The sequence below is a fragment of the Trematomus bernacchii genome, unplaced genomic scaffold (genome assembly GCF_902827165.1).
Source record: "Trematomus bernacchii unplaced genomic scaffold, fTreBer1.1, whole genome shotgun sequence".
NCBI lineage: Eukaryota > Metazoa > Chordata > Actinopteri > Perciformes > Nototheniidae > Trematomus > Trematomus bernacchii.
In genome coordinates, this window is record NW_022987685.1 from 59,165 (window position 1) to 75,151 (window position 15,987).

The following is a 15,987-nucleotide window of genomic DNA, read 5'->3' on the forward strand; positions in this document are numbered from 1 at the left end:
ATGGTGATTACTTTGTGATTGTGTGTTTTACAGACTGACAAATTAATCTAGATGCCCTTTACTAGTCTTTCTATGTAAACTGTTTTTATAACTTTAACTGAAATAAAGACAACTCTGAAGAAACATGTACTACCTTTCTTAACAAACAAATTGTTAAGCCTAAATGTTAGTGAGGGAGTGTGTGCGCTTCATCACAAATACATTTTGAGTAAATATTATAACATGAACATCAAAATGTAAATATTTGGAGCTAAATGCTTGATTGGAAAACAAAGAAAGACTTTCAGGTTTTTGGTAAGGCAATGCCATATAGCACTCAAAAAGGTAAGAACAACATTCATGTGTAATCTACATGTTGACATTTAGATTGAATGATATGTTAAACATTGAATATGTAAATATATAAATGAAACAAAATAAGAATAGATTCTAACTCTCTGGGAAACGGTCACATGTCAAACTGAACTTGATTACAACAGACTTTCTGTCATGTTTACATGTTGACTGTACCACCACTAAAACACAATGATTCATTCACTGATTTAAAAATCTAAATGTGTGGCTTTTGATGCAGCTCAGAAATGAAAAGACAACAATTATAAACGTGTCAATAAAAATGTAAATAATAAGAATCAGATACTTATTTGAAATAAAAATAAAGACATTGTATAATCTTGATGTTGACATGAAGACTGAATGATATTTTAAAACATTACAATTGTTAATGTGTTTATGACAAAACCACAGAAAAACATAAAAACAAATATTTGTGCATCAGTTACTTTAAGGAAATAAAACACTTAATCAAATCAAATTTGATTAATTGATACTACAATAACAACCAAAAAAAGAAGGATTTAAAGTGTGATTTAATCAAACTGAAACGTTTACAAATTCCTTGTAAGTTGTTGTTGAAATATATGGTCAACCTTGCCATCTCATAAACAGCATGTTACTTTGTGTGCTTCTCTTCATATAAATCAAGTGTAATCTAAATATCCATGAGAGGATGATGACTGTAATGAGGAGGACGGGACCCTCTGTGAGCACAAAGCTTGTAGTTTCTCATTTGATATGAAATGACTCTTTGAGGCTTGCCTCTGCTTGCTCAGGTGTGATAAGTTCCCAAGCTTCAGGAATATCAGCAGGCTTTACATTGTATGCTGCTGCAAACTCATCATTGAACTTTGCCAGTACATATTTCCAGTAGTCTGATGCCTGGAGGCTTGCATCTGGTGGGATTTTCCAGTCCGGATAGATTTCCCTGTAACGCTTGAAAGGGTGCGATTGATCATTTGTATCACTGCAGCGAAAACCTTTGTCGCTGTCCACAGAGGAAGAGCATATGTCGATGCAACGTTTTTCTGAATCACTCCATCTGTATTGACCCAGACCCTGTGGTCGATGAAGTGAAGTGAAGTGCTCAGTGTGGGCTGTTCCTCCTGCCTCACAGGGCGCTTTGCAGAACGGACACTGTTTACCACATCCAATCAGTTTGTTGAAAAGCTCGTTCTGAGGATTCACATGAAGGCTCTGTAGTTTAGTTTGGATGTTTGTTTTCTTAAACTTCTCTCTAAGAGTTTGTGCCATCTCTGTCACACACTCAGTGAGCCAGTGAGCAAACTGTTCCTGGTCGGCCTTGTTCAGGGTCATGAAGGCCCCAAGAGTATCCTGGGAAATGACCAGTTTGTCACCAAGTTCCTTACAGACAACTTCAACAAATGACTTTAAGTTGCCACTCTTTCCTGTTTTAGCTTTCTGGATAGCATTATTTATTCTGTTGACACATGACTGGAGATGTGGATCCTCAAACATCGTAGACCCATCTGAGAAGTGTTCCTCTATTTTGTTGAGTATCCATTTCTTTACATATTTCTCATAGGAGCAAATAAAGCTCAGGTACTTAGGTAAAGTCATCCTCTGAGAGCAGATCCAGTAAAAGTGAATACTGGAAGGACATTCTTTTGCTGAACTCCTCTCTTGTCCTCATTTCACCAATGATATCAGGACCCAGGGAGCGGTTGACAAAGTCTTCGACTGCAGGCTTCAAGCATCGGTCTGTGAATTCTTCTGCCTTCTTCTGGCACTGGTCTACATTACGGAACACGTCTTTAAAATCAGCAAGAAACTTTCCTTTGTTTTCCTTCAGACATCTGTAGGGATCTTTCTCATGGAGGAAATCTAGATGCATTTTCTGAAACCTTCTGGCTGCGTCTCCACAGATGTGCTGTTTCAGAGAGACTTCAAAAGTGATGTCTGTTCCAACTTCCTGATTGTTTTGCAGCCTCTCATCAATCATGTTTAGAATCTCATTGATGTAGGTATCATGGTAATTACTCTTTCTTTGCATTTTGTCACTCACCATCTGTGAGCAAACTGTAATGATGCTGTCAGCTGTTTGTTGTACAGCCTTTGCATTACCTGGTATTGTAAACCACTGTTTAACTTTGTCTGCACATTGATTTAAGAATCCTTCAACTGTATATTTAAAAGACACCAGTCCACATTCTGTCAGGCTTTTTTGACTTAACAAATCACTTGCATGACTTCCCTTGGTTGATAGATTTGTTCTCAGGCGGTGAGACAGACTGTTGAAAATGTCCTCAACCTTCATTTCTTTAAAGGTTAGTTCCTTCACTGTTTTAATCCACATATTTTCAAATTCTTTGTCCAGCTCTTTCTCTGTCATCTTGACTTTTGTCTTCCTACATTCTTCAATCAAAGCACAAACTCTGCCCTCTAAGTCCTTTGGGTGGTTCTCCTTGATTTTATCAACTTCTGTCATCCCCTGTCTGATGTCGGCTGCTGCTGTGAGCTGATTAAACACAGATCTTTCCATTTCTCGTCGAAGGCTCTTAGCACTGTTTTTAAACACCAGTCTGTATCCTTCAACAAGATAGACATGACCCTCTTTTTGCTTGAAGTACTGGTCCAGATTTCCAAGAAGCTTTGTTTCCCATTTAGAAAGCTCTTTCAAAGCTTCGCTTTTCAATAGCATGAGAAGTTCTCTCATGTCAGATATGTTAGATTTATCAGCAGCTGTACCGAAGTTGGAGATTCTTGTTTCAGCTTGTGTAACCCATGTGTACATTTCTTTTTTGAAGTCCCATTTCCATTTGTTGAATTCTGCGCACAGCTTCATGTATGCATCAGCCACGAGACTGTTTCTGAAACTGAAGATGAAGTTTTCATGTTTTACTGCCATCCACAGGCTCTTCATCTGTTCTGTAAACTCCAAGATATTATTAGCTGATGATCCACAACTTCCCAAAATGTGGATGATGTTCTTCTTGAGCTCATAAACAGCCTCGCTGTAGCCTGCATTGACTGCTGCCATTGGTGGGTTTCCATTCCAGAGTCCAGGAATGTACCAGTTTCCAGTGTCTGGTCTGTACTCCATCACATCAGTGAAGCTCGAGTACTCTTCTTTCTTTTCCATTTTGGCTGCTGCCTGGGCAACCCTGTCTCCTAGAAATTACGTTCCCACAAAACTAAACTGCATTCTCAAATACGTTTGCTTTCTACCTATATTTGCCATTTCTTTTCTAGCTTATAATAATGATAATAGTAATTTATTAATATCATTTTAGAGCAAACTTATTTTCGCGCTGGCTGGCGGCTCACTGTTCAGTTTACCAAATCCGTTATTATGCTGGTTAATGGTTAATAATCACAATATTGTTTGTAGTCGTTTCATACAGCATTCTCAATTACGTTTAACAAGAAACGTATTTTGTCCCACGTTTTGTTTGTTCTGAACATATCTTAAATACGTTTGCTTTCTACCTATCTTTGACATTTCTTTTCTAGCTTATAATAATGATAATAGTAATTTATTAATATCATTTTAGAGCACACATTTGAAATCGACGATCGGGCATGATATCCTATGGTTAAATTAAAATCAGTAGGTGAGGCTGTAATTTCGCCAGCTGGAGGCAGAGTTTTAACATGCCAAAAAGCTGCTGTGTCGTTTATTGCACCTCAAACACCTCAAACTTCCTCTAAGGACAGCAGAAGAGCTCTGTGGCTTCAGGCTTGATCGCCGTTCAAATGACAGCGTTGGTTTCCCCAAAAGTGGGTGGGGCTGTGACGTAGATTTTACTCTCATCTATTATTCAAAGCCATTCTATTTATTCTAACGTAAATTACATGCCAGTGTTTTATCTTTTTATTAAGCGATTTGTTTCTGTTGTTTAACTCATAGATATATATAAACATATGTTTTTATATATATCTATGGTTTAACTGGGAATGTTTTCACATTGAACCGGAAGTACGTCACTTCACTTTGTCTTCTTCGTCCCTTTTACGTTCCAGACAATGCATGGCTCAGCGTAACAGACTGAACAGCGACCCCAGGTGTGTCTACATTGGAATTACATCTTCATTACTGAAGGAAAAATACTTTACCTTGTGTTTGTTAACTGGGTTTTTAATGCAGTTGGCTTTTCTTAATGGTTACAATATTGCTATGAGTTACAGTATATCTGAAGCAAATTATGTTTCTGAAGATGTGTAGTCAATTCCACCCTTCAATGTAGCATAAATGTGAACTCTCATTACAGGAACAATACCGGAAACAGACGTAGGAAAGATCCTCAGCTCGCTGATTGGATGTTTTAGCCGCAATGCACGTTGGGAGATGGTGTTTATGCGATGTGAAATCTGAAAACATTAAAAAAAATAATAATAATACTTTATTCCGAGTGTTCTTGCTTTTCTCTTTGAAAGTCATCACATAACGGCATTCTAATACACGGTTCGGCTGCATTAAATATTACACATCTGCCATAGTTCTTTATTTATAGAGCCCTGATGAGAAGACTTCTGGACAAACAGGAAGAAGTGCCGCCCGCCGAAACTGAATACGTGACGTGGATCATAAATATATCAACAATTAAACAACATCTTACATTTCTTTTCACAAAATACATCTCCTTGCAGTATCAATACTAATTCGGCTGACTTTTATATTTGATCCAATTGGTAGATAGGTTATATTTACACCATAACGGTGCACAGCTGATAGAAAAGGACTTGTAGTTTTTAAAGATATTACTGATTTTCTTTGAATATAAGAATGTAAATACTGAGTTGAGAGAATAGTCAGGGGATTTGGGTGATGGGAGACACATCTATGGAATCACAATTGCAATAGCTTACCATTAAATGACGGATATACCTTTCTGTCTGTGATGTTTTACAAATCAGATATTGATGTGTAGAAGTAAACATGAGAAATAATATAGCAATATCCTGTACAATTATGTAAAAACATGAATACAACTACACATCTTCAGATGTTATACATACATAAGTGTCCTACACTAATAATACAAAGTTATTATTAGTATACTGTGTGTACCTTGTGTGCACCGCCTAGTGGTTAAAGCACGTTATTTAATTATTTTTGTTGAATAATGTTATTTTTGTTGAATAATGTTATTTAATGAATAAAATATTAAGAGTACATACTTTCATAGGGGGAAAGTAGAAGGTCAATGATAGAAATATAGAATATAAAAAATCAAGAAGATAACAGTTTCGTGCCTGATGTACAAAGATATTAATATGAGGATGTGCAAAACAGACAAACTAATTAACCTTTATTAACACATTAAAGAATACTTTAGGTTTTCTTTCAAATAAGAAAAAAGCTTTGGGGGTATCTATCTACAGATAAATATTAAGCCTGACAAAGTACTTAACGTCTAATATATTGCTTTCCTGCAATGTTAACTGTGTTGAAGCACTTATTTTAACTGATATTATATATATATTCTTCTTCTTCGAGTCCGTAGCAATCTCAAATGTCGTTCTGCCAGTATCGGGCACAGGCCACAGCTGATGGGGTAGGTTCTACCAGGTCTTCTGGACTGCACCGGGGGGCATCGGCACATTCCAGTAAGTGGGACATTGTCTGCACTGATCCACAGCTGCACGTGTCTTCTGTGGTGTAGTTCCACACTTTCATCAGTGCTTTACACCTCCCCTGTTCCACACGCAGTCTATTGAGTGACTTCCAGGTTGTCCAGCCAAGGTCGTGGCCACTAGCGAGGCTTTCCGTTGGTGTGATTCCTCTGTCCAGCCATTCAAGAGCTCGTGTGTCATGTCTTTGCCATTCATCTTCCCAGATGTTGGTCCTTGCTGCTTGTTTGGTTGTCTGGAGGGGCAGGACTGTCTGCACAAAACTGGCTCTGGATCGGAGCCTGCGTGGGGGTGCTACATGGCCATGCAAGGGGTGTCTGATGTCTGTCTCCTGTGTTCTCCGTTCATCTTGAGCGATACCCAGTCGTCTGATGTGTGGGGGAGAGATGCCGGCTAGTGCATAGAGGCACGGGACAGGTGTTGTCTTAACGCATCCCGTGATGATGCGGCAGGTGTCATTCAAGGCTGTGTCGACCAGTTTGGTGTGACGTGATCGGCTCCAGCTTGAGCAGGCATACTCTGCTGTAGAGAAACACAGGGCCATGGCAGTTGCACGGATTGTTGGTGGATCTGCGCCCCACTTGGAGTTCACTAGTTTGCGCAGGATGTTGTTGCGGGTGTTGATCTTGGCTTTGGTGTTCTCCAGGTGTTTCTTGAAGGAGAGTGTCCTATCCAGTGTAACACCAAGATACATGGGATGCGTGTGGTTGGACAGTTTGTGGCCATCCCAGGTGACGCTCAGTTCTTTTTTGGCGTCTCGGTTCCTCAGGTGGAAGCTGCATAGTTGGGTTTTTGATGGGTTGGGTTTCAGGTGGTTGTTATTGTAGTAGCTTGACATTTCTTGGAGGGCACTTTCAAGGACAGGCTCAATCTTCTGGAGGTCTACTTGTTGGGTGGTGATGCAGAGGTCGTCTGCGTAGATGAAACGCTGGCATTCTGGGGGTAATGGCTGGTCGTTTGTGTATATGTTGAAAAGGAGGGGGGCCAGTACGCTACCTTGTGGGAGGCCGTTCTTTTGGGCTTTCCACTTGCTCCTCTGGTCATTTAACTGGACGTAGAAGCGCCTGTTGTTGAGGAGGCTTTTGATGACTTGACACAGATTCAGGTCACCAGTCATGTCCAGTAGTTTCCTGACCATTGTACGGTGTTGGACAGTGTCATAGGCAGCAGAAAGATCTATGAATGCTGCTCCAGTTATTTGTTTTCCTATATATATTAATTATACTCTTATGTATGTAGATAATATAAGACATGTGCAGAATTTGAGTTTAATGGTGGAGGAATACACACATATTGATAGATGTCTTGTAATGCACTGTTGAGGAACCTGTGACCCAAGTTTTTCATTAATTGCATAACTTCAACATAGTGGTGTATATGATATGTCAATAAACCTTAGAAAATCTTGAAAGGGATGTGCAAAATAGCTATTATATACAGTTTTTAATGAACTATTAGTAGAGAATAACGAGTAATGAATATACTTTATAGAGATCTGCAGATAAATGTTTAGTCTTCTCAAGCACCAACTAATATCTCTCCTGATTGTTGGCACTTGACAATCACCGTTCCCTGAATTTTACTCAGGTGTAACTAAAGTCTGATTTAAGGGTTGTTTATATTTCACATCATTAATCAGAATCTGCAAAGTAACTAAAATAAATGTAGTGGAGTAAAAATACCAGGTTAACCTCTGAATTGTAGTGGAGTAGAATTACAAAGTAACAATGAGCTGGCATGTGGGTATATATTAATGCTTCCCATTATGGACACAAGCGATTTTCACCCATTTATTATTTACATGTTTTACATTTGTACACACCAATTTGTTTCCTATCCCCTAAACCTCCAGGGCTGTACACAGTTTAATACTGTCAACTTCTAATTTTGGGAAAAACGAAAACGTCTTTTAAAACTACAATTCCCAGTAGAGACGTGCCATAGAACATGTTGCGAAACACAATAGCCAGCATCTGTAGTTCTGGGGGGGCGTTCGAGTCCAGTTTTGGAAAGTCTGCCGTGGTTTCGTTCCATTTCAAAGAGCTGTTTGGCGCTCGGCGTAACCTTGGCGCACTGCCACTCCAACATCCAATCCCAGAGCTTGAAGATTAATCACGGGGTTTGTCAACGGGACTGTAGTCCCAAACGATAGCTGGGGATTATGGGTAGTGTAGTGTCTTCGGCCATCCTAAACTCTGATTTTTTTTTCGGATTTCATATCGCATTAACACCATATCCCGACGTGCATTGCGGCTAAAACATCCAATCAGCGAGCTGATGATCTTTCCTACGTCACTTTACAGCCCTGCCCACTTTTGGGGAAACCAGCTGTCATTTGAACGGCGATCAAGCCTGAAGCCACAGAGCTCTTCTGTTGTATACTGTCCTTTCTTCTTAGAGGAAGTACAGAAACACGTAACTCTGGATTTGTTTTAATGTTTGAGGTGCAATAAACGACACAGCAGCTTTTTGGCATGTTAAAACTATTATTTTCTGCCTCGCAGCTGGCGAAATTACAGCCTCGCCTACTGATTTGAATTTAACCATAGGATATCAAGCCCGATCGTAGATTTCAAATGTGTGCTCTAAAATGATATTAATAAATTACTATTATCATTATTATAAGCTAGAAAAGAAATGTCAAAGATAGGTAGAAAGCAAACGTATTTAAGATATGTTCAGAACAAACGTAACGTGGGACAAAATACGTTTCTTGTTAAACGTAATTGAGAATGCTGTATGAAACGACTACAAACAATATTGTGATTATTAACCATTAACCAGCATAATAACGGATTTGGTAAACTGAACAGTGAGCCGCCAGCCAGCGCGAAAATAAGTTTGCTCTAAAATGATATTAATAAATTACTATTATCATTGTTATAAGCTAGAAAAGAAATGGCAAATATAGGTACAAAGCAAACGTATTTGAGATACGTTCATAACAAACGTCATGTGGGAGAAAATAGGTTTCTAGAAGATATGTAGAAAATAAACGTATTTAAGATATGTTCATAACAAACGTAACGTGGAAGGAAATACGTTTCTTGCGAAACGTATTTGAGAATGCAGTTTAGTTTTGTGGGAACGTAATTTCTAGGAGACAGGGTTGGCCTGGGTCATCTCGTTTAACTGTTGCAGGAGTAGTTCCCTGTCTCGCATGTTCTTGTCATGGGCTGAAACATCCGACACATTCTGGTGAACAAACTGACATTTGGGCTTCTTTTTGCCCACCTCTTTCATCCTGAGGAAAGCGTGTACAACTATCTGTAGGATGTCCTTCATTTCTGTTGAATTCTCCATTGAAACATTGATGATGGTGATATCACTCAGCCCCACAACAAGTGTTGCAAGCTCATTGTCGTGCTCGTGGCTATTGTCCAGTTGTGCGAGCTCTGGTGACTTTAAGCCCTCAGTGTCAATGATCACCATGAAGTCACAGTTGAAGTCTTTTCTGACATCTTCATTGATTTTAATCAGCAACATAAAGGCACCTCGAGTGCATCGACCACTGCTGACTGCAAACTGCACTCCAAACATGGTGTTGAGGAGAGTGGACTTTCCTGTGCTCTGAACTCCAAGAACTGTGACTACCAGGATCTTGTTCTTAGGAGACACCAAGTCATTGAGCTGAGAGAGAACGTCAGTCACCCATCCGATAGGTATGTTGGATGCTTCTCCATCTACAAGCTCAAGTGGAAATCCATCAAGCATTAACTCAGCACATAGCTTGGGGAGATGCTGTAGTTGTTGACGTGCTGCGTCTGTTTCAGGAAGGGAAAGGGAAGCTTCATAGATCTGCCCCATTTCACGGAAGAAGTGTTCAGTCCCTAATGAGCTGTTGGAAAGTTTCTCTTTGTTATCAGGGTTTTTGCGTTTTTCTTTGTACTGCTCCCTGAGGTCACACAGTTTTTCTCGAGACACGTTATCGAGGTTCATTCGCATCCATTTCAGGAAATACCACCTCTGTATCTTCTTCTTCTTCTTCTTCTTCTTCTTCTTCTTCTTCTTCTTCTTCTTCTTCTTCTTCTCCTCCTTCTTCTCCATCCCTGGGCTTGATATTGCATTGATGAAATATGTCATTGCCTTCGACATGTCCTGAGAGTTGTTTTTCCCGAAGTTTGGTTTTCTGTAGCTGAAGATCACTTTTGTACTTTTCTATGTTTTTAGACCCAACATTCTTAAGTCGCAATTCTTCCTTCTCCAAGCAAGTAAGGTCTTTCCATATCTGGCCTTGCAAGGGAAGCTGAGCTTCTTTGTATTTAAGAAGGTCTTGAATTTCTGCAGTGATAGCATCTGCATTTTTCTTCGCTTCCTGGCACTCTGGAGAGTCTTCATCAACACAGATTCCATGTTCATGGGCAACGTCAGCCATCTTCTCAATTCCCCTCTTCATCTGTGTGTTTTCAATTGCATTGCTGACTTTTTCCCGCAAATCTTTGACAAAGTCTGCATCATTCATGCCCTTAGTCTTTAAAATGATGTTGCTGTTAGTCAAGTCCAACTTGGTTGCTACCTTTTTTACAGCATCTAATTTGAAATCTTTGCTTTGACGGTTACCCACCAAGAAGATCTGTGCCTTGTGGTTTTGGTTGGTTAGCAGCTCACACTCAGAGTCCAAAGCATCAAAGAACACAAAAACTGCTGCCGATGTCTGACACAAGAAAGCAAATTGTGTTTCAAATGAAGCACTGTCCCCACGAAGGTTAGCTACAGCAACTGGCTCGCTGAAGACATCCATGTTTTTGTTCCCACAAGGGAGGTACCAAGTCATTTCCACCAATCCATTGGATATTCTCCTTGGACTGTCACCATCCTCCATGTTGTGGTGAACAAATGTGTCATGGTACTGCTGAGAACTGCTCAGAAGCTCATTGAGGATCTCTGACTTGGACAAGGAGCACTCACCCAGTCTCACAAAAGATATCATTGGAAGTTCAGAGACAACAATTCTCTCTTCAATAAATCCCATGGATTCTGAAAGTGACTGAGGTCTGTACTTTTTAACAATGTCTCTCATGGCCCAAAGCATGAGTGTGCACTGCTTTGTGTCACAGTTGGGAAGCAACAGAGGCACGGAAAACTGACACATGGACATTTTGAGGGCCATTTCCTGCTGTACAAAACCATCAGAGCACAGGAAGAGAGCTGTGATAATATCAAGGGGATTCAGTGTGTCACCTGAATGTGTACTTTCATCGAAATTATCAAGATCTAAGTGATCATCCAAGTCTGATTCATGTGAAGGTGTACATTTCACATTCCTAGCTGTCACATTAACCATCATTAGTTTCTTCAGAAAATACCATGGAAGATCTGAATTACACTTGGCAGGTTCATCAGTAATGGTCTTCTTGTCAATCCTTAGAAGTGTGCTTAGGGATAGCTTCTCTTTGTAGTGGTGATCCAACCCCAGTTCCTCCAAAAAACTCTCAAGGTGTTTCTCTGTGGAAAATGAAAGAGAATCATACTAAAAACATTATCCGTTATTCCACCAACCCTAAGCATGGATCAAAATATATTTTAATATTTATCAATTGCTAAAACTATGACTACGTTGGTCATTCAGTCAGTCAGTAAACTGCTTGTCTAATCGCAGCCTGCTAATGAATTGTTGGTTAAAGGACCTTGAAGAGGTGGATAGAGACATTTCTTTGGATCAGAATACGGCAGGTTGATGAAAATCCTCCTGGCACTGAATTGGACATTGGCATTATTCATAGGTGATAATTGAATGAAACTCAGAAAGGGTGCTGTCATCAATCATATTACCTAACAGCAGAATATCCTGGGGAGGGTTAAACCGTATAAACTGTATAAATACTTATGCTCTAGACCCATAAAAGGTTCAGTTGTTCTTATCCTGACTTAACTATTATGCATTTCATTATACTTTTTACAACCCGGTATCACGGCAAGACGTGAACATGTGACGATCTACCATGCTGGGAGACGTGAATATATCACGGTTTCGTCCCTTCAAACGTGACAGTTACACGGTATTGTTAACATGGCCCAACCAAGCCCCCAGGAAGTGCGCCGGACTCTGATGAAAATATTCGTGCTGGCCAAACGGCGGTACTACACTTCCTTTTGGTTGCCAGGCCCGGAAACACTTTTTCCCATTGACTTACATGGGGAAAGAGTGGTCTGTAAATCGTTGGATAATTTTTTTTAAACTAAATAAACTACCCAGTATGAACACTTGTACAGCCCTTATTAAAAACATTCGTTCCTCAAGTTGTAAAATGTGCTAATAACGTTATTCTGAGAGTTATTTCCCTCTGCATTATGAACGCGCATCTAACCCACGGGACCGCGCCGCCCGGCACGTTCATGTTACGTGTTCAGCACTACATGCGTTTATCTTTACCCATGGATGCACAATAAGAACGGACCCATATCGCCTTACTGCCAGCCCACGGAGCTGTAATAATGGATATATTGCACATGTTTGCTGTAATTCATCATTTGTAAAATATTATACTACATGGGCTGTATGATTAAATCTTGTACCGTAAATGTTGTATTAAATAAAGTTAATATTACCGACGTAGATTAACGTCCCTGTAGCTTCTTATTGCACTAAGAAGCTTATTGCACTGTGTGTGTATGTGTGTATATATATATATATATATATATATATATATATATATATATATATATATATATATATACAGTGCAATAATTATTTCATGCTAAATGAAGCTCTGTTGCTTGGATATCACTAGATCCTGTTACAGCGTAATATAAAAGTACATAACGATTGATGTGTAAATTAGCATAATTACTAGCTAACCGCTAGCTGCTAACTGCCGCCTCGTTAATATCAAATCTATCATAACAAACATTACCATGCTGTCATGAACGTGCGGTGCTGTTACGTGTACGCAAATTGACGTGCTTGATGTGAACGAGCATTTTGGGGGGCATGGTTAAAGTTGCGCATGCGCTATGAGCGCACATACGGGTACTTCTCAGGCATGCCGGGTAATCTGTGACGTTTCGCTCTCTCAAAAGTTGGGCCATTTTATCATCATGCGCGAATGAGCAACTCTCATAGGAATGAATGAGGCCCCGCCTCCCACGCTGTATCCAGTTCTTATTATACATCCATGGGCCCAACCAGTGGAGAAATACCCGGAAGTGCCAAGCAAATGGTCTACCGCGCCTATTGGTCGGTTTTTATTGTCAAAATTAGATGTTTTTAATTTATTTTTTAATCATCACACTTGATTTCGCCGATTTTCTTGTTGCCCTAGCTGGTCGACACCTCTTTTAGCAGAAACAAAGGCTACATTAATGTATTAAATCGATGTTAATCCATGTGTGTGGAGGCCAGGATGTGGAATTAACGGACGTGACGTTGTGCGATTGCGTTGCCAGGCAACCCAATTTACAAACTCTTCAACTACAACCCTAATTATATTTTAAAACATTTTAGAAGGCCTCACGAAATACTTTAATGTAAATTAAAATGTAAATGTGAAGGGGTGTGTGTAATGTGGTGATTGACATTATTCACCCACGGATCTATGGGTTGGGGGTATTGTTCCGCACGGACATTTTAGTTAAACGGACTTACTGTTGATGTGAAATCCGGAAAAAAAAACGTTATACACCATAACGGTGCACAGCTGATATAAAAAGACTTGTCTTTTTTAAAGATATTACTGATTTTCTTTGAATATAAGAATGTAAATACTGAGTTGAGAGAATAGTCAGGGGATTTGGGCGATGGGAGACACATCTATGGATTCAGAATTTCAATAGCTTACTGTTAAATGACAGATATACCTTTCTGTCTGTGATGTTTTACAAATCAGATATTATAAGTAAAACATGTGAAATAATATAGCAATATCCTGTACAATTATGTGAAAACATGAATAAAACTACACATCTTCAGATGTTATACATACACAAGTGTCCTACACTAATAATACAAAGTTATTATGGCTGTGTGCACCGCCTAGTGGTTAAAGCACGTTATTGAATTAGTTGTGTCTATGATATGTCAATGATCCTTAGAAAATCTTGAAATCTTGAAAGGGATATGCAAAATAGCCATTATATACAGTCTTTAATGAACTATTAGTAGAGAATAACGAGTAATGAATATACTTTATAGGGATCTGCAGATAAATGTTTAGTCTTCTCAAGCAGCAACTATCAAATATCTCTCCTGATTGTTGGCACTTGACAATCACCTTTCCCTGAATTTTACTCAGGTGTAACTAAAGCCTGATTTAAGGGTTGTTTATATTTCACATCATTAATCAGAATCTGCAAAGTAACTAAAATAAATGTAGTGGAGTAAAAATACCAGGTTAACCTCTGAATTGTGTGGAGTAGAATTGCTGTTTTGTTTAGTAATGGATATTGAATATGGAATAAAGGTTTTGACAAGACCTGGTGTAACAATAATCAAAAAGGACATTAAAAGAGCTCCAGATGTCAATGATCTAAACAAAACAGCACACCTGAAATGTATTAAATACTTTATTAAGGGCAGTGAATTAGTTTTTTCTGTATGTTTTTCAAATCAGTGTTATACAGTAAGTGTCATAGACAGTGTTACATTGCTATTATTATCCTTAAAATATATATTATAAAACAAAACCATTTATGATCTTTTTTTTTGGGTGGTTTACTAATGACAGTTAATTCTGTTTCTGCTATTGATGGTTTCATTTTTGTGAAAAATAATCAAATAATCAAATTCAATAACGTGCTTTAACCACTAGATGTGCCTTTCTATCAGCTGTGCACCGTTATGGTGTAAATACAGCCTATCTACCAATTGGATCAAATATAAAAGTCAGCCGAATTATTATTGATACTGCAAGGAGACGTATTGTGTGAAAATAAATGTAAGATGTTGTTTAATTGCGGATATATTTATGATCCACGTCACGTTTTCAGTTTTGGCGGCAGTGCTTCCTGTTTGTCCAGAAGTCTTCTCATCAGGGCTCTATAAATACAGAACTACGGCAGATGTGTCATATTTAATGCAGCCAAACCGTGTATTACAATGCCGTTATGTAATAACCTCCAAAGAGAAAAGCAAGCAAACTCGGAATAAAGTATTATTTTATTTTTTTTAAATGTTTTCGGATTTCACATCAACAGGAGTCCGGTTAACTAAAATGTCCGTGCGGAATAATACCCCCAACCCATTGATCCGTGGGTGAATAATGTCAATCACCACATTACACACATTCCTTCACATTTACATTTTAATTTACATTAAAGTATTTCGTGAGGCTGTCTAAAATGTTTTAAAATATAATTAGGGTTGTAGTTGAAGAGTTTGTAAATTGCGTTGCGTTGCGTAAATCGCACAACGTCACGTCCGTTAATTCCACATCCTCACCTCCACACACATGGATTAACATCGATTTAATACATTAATGTAGCCTTTGTTTCTGCTAAAAGAGGTGTCGACCAGCTAGGGCAACAAGAAAATCGGCAAAATCGAGTGTGACGATTAAAAAATAAATTAAAAACATCTAATTTTGACAATAAAAACCGACCAATAGGCGCGGTAGACCATTTGCTAGGCACTTCCGGGTATTTCTCCACTGGTTGGGCCATGTTAACAATACCGTGTAACTGTCACGTTTGAAGGGACGAAACCGTGATATATTCACGTCTCCCAGCATGGTAGATCGTCACATGTTCACGTCTTGCCGTGATACCGGGTTGACTTTTTAACAGTGTTGAAAAAAGTACTCAGTAAATATTGATACCAAAGTGTAGAAATTAAAGTAGAGATGTGTGTACCAAAACTAAAAGCTTTTACAAATGTTATAATAATATATATTGTAATTAGTGTATTAATGTGGTCACAATTTAAATGTTGCAGCTGGTAAAGGTGAAGCTCGCTTTTATTACTGTTTTACTTTCAGCTAATCAATGACAATACATCATAATTCAGTAGTTGATTTATATATTTGTATTTTTTTAATGAGATCTTGCTAAAAGTAACATAACGTATGTAAAAAGTCAAATTTGTTAGCATGTTGTGAGGCAGGATCTATAGAAACAGCCAAA

The 15,987-nt window shown here is 38.8% G+C and overlaps 1 protein-coding gene across 1 annotated transcript; it reads right to left on the bottom strand.

Moving 5' to 3' along the window:
- Nucleotides 1–202: 202 nt before the first annotated feature.
- LOC117487818 (interferon-induced very large GTPase 1-like) lies at nt 203–11,029 on the bottom strand. Its single transcript, XM_034136535.1, is given in 4 exon segments — nt 203–1,908; nt 1,910–3,451; nt 9,046–10,060; nt 10,170–11,029. Coding segments are annotated over 4 exon segments (4,260 nt in total). The 3' UTR covers nt 203–1,065.
- Between the last annotated feature and the right edge of the window lie 4,958 nt (nt 11,030–15,987).